At 27.3% G+C, this 6,249-nt stretch overlaps 1 protein-coding gene across 1 annotated transcript; it reads left to right on the forward strand.

The window, feature by feature from the left end:
* Positions 1-3,088: 3,088 nt before the first annotated feature.
* LOC145104902 (palmitoyl-monogalactosyldiacylglycerol delta-7 desaturase, chloroplastic-like) lies at positions 3,089-4,482 on the forward strand. Its single transcript, XM_079042066.1, has 5 exons — positions 3,089-3,452; positions 3,531-3,671; positions 3,753-3,893; positions 3,965-4,071; positions 4,147-4,482. Exons 1-5 carry the CDS (start codon positions 3,108-3,110, stop codon positions 4,358-4,360), a joined length of 948 nt encoding a protein of 315 aa, XP_078898192.1. The 5' UTR covers positions 3,089-3,107; the 3' UTR covers positions 4,361-4,482.
* Positions 4,483-6,249: the final 1,767 nt, after the last annotated feature.

Consider the following 6,249-nt stretch of genomic DNA (forward strand, 5'->3'; position numbering starts at 1 on the left):
ACTTGAAAATGAAGAATTTGTGCATAAACTTAAGTGATCAGATGAAGACAGACATCAAAATACATAATCAACATTCAACACATACTTCCAAGGTGCGTGCATAATGTTTTGTAGTATAAAAGAATAATACCTTAGTCTGAAATTGAATATATTTTTTCAGCTCTATTGATCTCTCAAGCATCACATCAGATGTTTACATCAATGAGTTATGTAAAAAGCTTAAAGGGTTTCTTGAAGCATAGCCTCCTTCAAGTCCCCAACCTCATGTCAATCAACTTCTTATATAAAATGTTTTTTTTAATTATAGTGTCATGTTATAATGTTATATTTATTAAAATTTTAATAATTTTTTAATTTATAATGTTATATTTATTAATGTTATATTTAATGTTATATTCTTAGGATTAATGTTATATTTATTAATTTTTTAATAACTTTTTAGTAATTAATGGTCCCCAATTAATCCCCGTCTAGCCGATTAATCCTTTGACATCAGTCAACCGATTAGCCTAAGTCGAAAGAATTCTACAACCTTGATATATATATATATATATATATATATATATATATATATATATATATATATATATATATATATATATATATATATATATATATAGTTCGATTGAAAAAATAAAAAGATTGAGAATGAGGGAATCATTATCAGTCACTCATTTATTTTTGCTGCAAAATGCTCCGGCGTACCAGGTCGACGGAGGTTGAGTAATATTCATATATGAATATAAATATATGTGTATTCATATATGAATACATCACCTCCCTTTGCCTCCAACCACCACCACCTCCACAACCAACCACCACAAACAACTATCACCTCCGCTACCACTCATCGTCGCCATATTCGTATATGAATAATCACTTATGTTATAATTATTCATATATGAATATATGTATTCATACATGAATATGATCTGTTCAGTCTCACCTGAATCGGTATATGATTATTAAAACACAAAACAAATATGCAAGTCTGTATGTTATTCATATGTGAATAACATATAAAAATTATATATATTTGTCAAAACACATTATAATATTCATATGTGAATGTACTGTGTAATATTAATAAGTGAATATCATCTAATATTCACAAGTGAATATACTATGTAATATTCAAATGTGATATACCATGTAATACTATGTAATTCACATACGAAAATATCATCTCATATTCATAAGTGAATATACCATCTAATATTCACAAATGAATATACTATGTAATATTCACAAGTGAATGCATCGTCTAATATTTAAATATGTATATGCTATGTTTATTATATGCTATATACATACATGAATGATACTTTAATTGTAAAAAAAATTAATTATACTTTTTATTCATAAGTGAATAACGAATGTACTGTACTAATGCATTTTTATTCACTTATGAATAACGATAGCTGGAAATATAATTTTTTTATTTTATCTTAAAAATTTATCAATATGGATGTCTATTTGTAGAGAATAAAAAATCATGAATTTTGAATATTTAAAATCATTTTTCGATAAAAATAGCTTCTAAAAAATTAAAAAAAACGAAAAAAACTATGTTTTTGTATATATTAAGGTAATGATTATGATAGTTTAAGGAAACATGTTTTGTTGTAAACACATGTCTATTCTTTTCCCATTTCCGCTGGTACGACGGAGGCTTTTGAGACAAAAATAAATAAGTCGAATGATTCCCCCATTCTCAACTTTTTTTATTTTCTTAATTGAACTTACCTCTCTCTCTGTCTCTCTCTCTCTCTCTCTCTCTCTCTATATATATATATATATATATATATATATATATATATATATATACCATAATAAATAAATATAATTTTGACAAATGTCAACTTCTTATTGAATTTGACACATGTCATTTTCTTAGAATTTTAATTTTTTTTTCTACTTGTCATTTTTATATTTTTTTCATTTTTTATTCAATTTCCACCTATTAAATGTCATCTCATAGTAATTAATGTGAATTAATGTATATAGTAAACCTTCCATTTCTAAATTCTTATTTCTATTAATATATTAATAAATTTCATTTGAAGATTTATATTAATTAGTTTTATTAGTATAGATTATTTAAGACAAATTACATAAATGATCATTGTGGTTTATTCTATTTATTGTATTTATTTCGAAAGATTACTTTAAAAAATACTTAATTTTTGCAACTTCATATTCAACATGATTATTTAAAACATAATAATAAATTTTATTAGTATAGATTAAATTACTTACTTATTCATTATTTCGTTTATATTTATTTCAAAATTTTACTTTAGAAAATACTTAATGTCTACATCTTATATTTAACTTTTTTTAATCAACCCGTATAATACACGGGGCTCACACCTAGTATATATATATATATATATATATATATATATGACTTTTTGTCGATGTTCTACTTGAATTAGTAATATAATACATAAAGAACCCGTGTCTTACAATTTGATCAAATTTAAAATTTTGTGAAATACAAAAATAAAAATATTAAATATAAACAATGATATATCTAATATTATTTCCCATAGGCAAACTTGGATGATGTCTCACCAATCTATTTTTATTAGGAAACAAAAATCAAGGAAAATAAACACAAATGAGTAAGTAGATGCTTTCTAAATATATAATTAACGAGGGAACCCACGCCTATGCGTCTCTTCGTCTTTAGTAGAGCTTAAGAGCATCCTTGCCATTTCCAAACAAAAAGGCTTTTAAAAAAATCGATTACATGGTATAGTAGGACTTTATGCGAAATACAGATATTGTATCCTATCTATGAATCAATAGTCAGTGTCGAATAGTAAAATGGATTGGTTCAGTTGGTGTGAAAATCCATAATTGTATTGATCTTGTTTTGGTATTTATATTTTAAAGTATTATTGTTTAGTAGATATTTTTGAAGTTGATATGCCTTCGTTGGGAACTACAACTCAACTACACATCATAAGATGCATTCAAGTATTCAACAACACTGCCCATACCTCATGAACCTAGGTTTCCTTGTATATATATTTGCGCTAGCTTCCTTCATTTATCAGACCACAAATCCTACACCCATTTCTATATTTCACCATTCAAAAATGAAAAATCTGGTCACAGTTTCCAATACTGTAACAGAGTCGGATTATGGAAAGATAACACTTTCCGATGTGATGGTCACAAGGAAGCGAAACCTCTTCTGGGGACGTAAATGGAGGACTGTTGACATTCAAATTGGTCTTTGGATTTTATCCCTTCACTTACTTGCACTTTTTGCACCATTTACGTTTACTTGGGGTGCTTTCTGTTTTGCATTTTCCATTTGGGTGTTGTGTGGGGTTTTTGGTGTAACCCTTTGTTATCATCGTCATCTAGCACACCGCAGTTTCAATCTACCTAAGTGGCTTGAGTACATGTTTGCTTATCTTGGAGTCCTATCTGGCCAGGTTCGTTTTTATAATCTTTGTACACATGTACTCTTTAATTATTCAAATGGAGATCATAAAGTTTATTTGTATTTATAGAGGGATCCAATATTTTGGGTGAGCATTCATAGATATCACCATCAATTTGTCGAAACCGAGAAAGATCCACACTCTCCCACGTTTGGGTTTTGGTTTAGTCATATGGGATGGCTCTTTGATAGTGGCTATATTATTGAGAAGGTAAATATACTTTCTATGTTTATATTATGAAAAGAAAGCTTCTTTAGCTAATATCCATCACGTCACACGTTTAATTTGCAGTATAAAGAACGTAATAACGTGGAGGATTTAAAGAGTCAAGTATTCTATAGGTTCATTCGAAGAACTTATGTATTGCATACAGCTATATACGGGCTCCTCATTTATGCTTTTGGTGGATTTACCTACCTTGTTTGGGGTCTGGTAAGACGTTGCTTAAATATTATGTCAAATTCATTTAGAAAATGACGACGTAAGTGTATATATATATGTAGGGTGTTACAGCGACGTGGGGTTACCATGTGACATTTCTAGTGAACTCAGCTTGTCACACATGGGGAAATCAAACTTGGGACACCGGTGATTTGTCTAAGAATAATTGGTATGCACTTAAACTTCACAATATCAATGTGTACAATTTTATTTGTTTTGGAAATATTTAATATGTATTATATAGGTGGGTGGCGATGGTTACCTTCGGAGAAGGATGGCATAACAATCATCATGCGTTTGAATTCTCAGCTCGACATGGTTTAGAATGGTGGCAAATTGACTTTTGTTGGTATATGATAAGGTTTCTTGAAGCACTAGGATTAGCCACCAACGTTAAGTTACCAACAGAAGCTCACAAACTTAAGAAATCGTTCAAATCTCATAACAAGTTCAAGTGATTCACTTATCCCATGTTGTTTCTCTTGGAATCACTTCTAATGCTCCCACTGTCCCACATGTCAATGTGTATGTTACTAGCATACTCTAACTAAATACCGATCACCACATGAATAATACTATATGTAAGGAGATATGATCTTTTGTGTTTTTAAATATACGTTCATTGTTGAAAATTTTGGTAGCCTAATTACTTACAATATCACTTTTATTAAAAAAAATATATACACATAACCATTACAAGAATCTGAAATAGTTTAGAACCAAGAAACGCAAGCTAATGTTTAAATCTAGCAAACCTCTAATAAGAAAAGATTACACAATAAGGTCATAACTTAATTATTTTAATCAAAGAGCCTATGATGGGTTTGTGATGAGCAAACCCTAATCTCTCAAGAAGAAGAAACAGAGAGAGTAATCGGAGGGGTGTGAATGATCTTGTCTGTACTCTGTATGTATATGTTATTGGCTCAAACACTGCAAGTCTGCAACTCAACCTTTTATATCTTTGCGTCAGATTATGGGTCAACCCATGGGAGATAATTATTGGCTCAAACACTGCAAGTTTTTTGACCGATGGTGTTTTTGAAAAAAATATTTACCAAATAGGTGTGGTTTTAAAAATATTTACCAAATAGGTGTATTTTTAAATTTTTTTATTTTTCTTAAAATTTCAGTTTTTTTAATCATTTTGCTGATTTTTTTATCATACATTTTTTATTTTATTTTTTACTTTTTGCTATAAAAAAGGTGTTTCTTTTGTTTATATACATCAAACAAGAGAAAAAAATGGTTTGTACACTGCTCAACGGTTTAGAAAACAAAAAAATGAGAATGTTTTTTTTTCTAATTTATTATTATTATAGTATCTACATAAGAAATAAAAATCATTTTCTTATTGTTTTGTATTATTCGTTGAGTTTTTTTTTCTTGTTGCATCTAAACTCTAGATATACAAAAAGAAAAGAATTGTGTATTTTTTGCTAATATATACCAAATCAATTGAAAAAAAAATTGTTTGCTGGTCTTGTTGGTTTAAATTAAAAAAATTATTGGTACAATGTTTTAAGTACAAACCAACAAAAATTTTAACAAATACAAAACAAAATAAAAAAATATCTAAAATAGCTTGGTTCGATAACCATTATTTGAAAAAAAATTAAAAGAATAAGACATAAAGTCGAATAAACCAAACAAAATATACGAAAACATATTCAATATTTTTTTGTTTGGTTCATTCGACCCTTTTTTTCTTTTCAGATAGTGGTTATCGAAATAAGCTATTTCGAAATTATTTATTTTGTAAGAAGCAATTGTTGGTTTTGTAAACATTATACCAACACTTTTTTAATCTAAACCAACAAAGACTTTTTATAAAAACTAACAAACAAATTTTTTTTTTCAATATGAACCGATAAATATCATTTTAAGTAAAAACCATCTGAATAATTAATATACTAATAAACTGGAACATGGGAAAACAATTCTAAAATTAAACAATTGATTTGGTATATATTATTTTTAAATATATACATGTCGTAACAAAAAAATAAGAAAAAAAAAACCATTCATTTTTTTTTGTGTTCTAATCCTTGGAGCAATGTACAAACCATTTTTTTTTTCTTTTTTCTCTTATTTGATGTATATAAATAAAAGAAACACATTTTTTATTGCAAAAAGTAAAAAAGAAAATAAAAAAAAAGTATGCTAAAAAACAGCAAAATGATTAAAAAAACTGAAATTTTAAGAAAAAATAAAAAAATTTAAAAATACACCTATTTGGTAAATATTTTTAAAACTACACCTATTTAGTAAATATTTTTTTCAAAAACACCATTTTAGTCAAAAACTCTATTTTCACTTAAGGGGGTTGTTTGGGATTTTTTTTAAG

Source organism: Lactuca virosa, chromosome 1 (assembly GCF_052849685.1).
Source record: "Lactuca virosa cultivar CGN04683 chromosome 1, Lactuca_virosa_CGN04683_v6, whole genome shotgun sequence".
Lineage (NCBI taxonomy): Eukaryota > Viridiplantae > Streptophyta > Magnoliopsida > Asterales > Asteraceae > Lactuca > Lactuca virosa.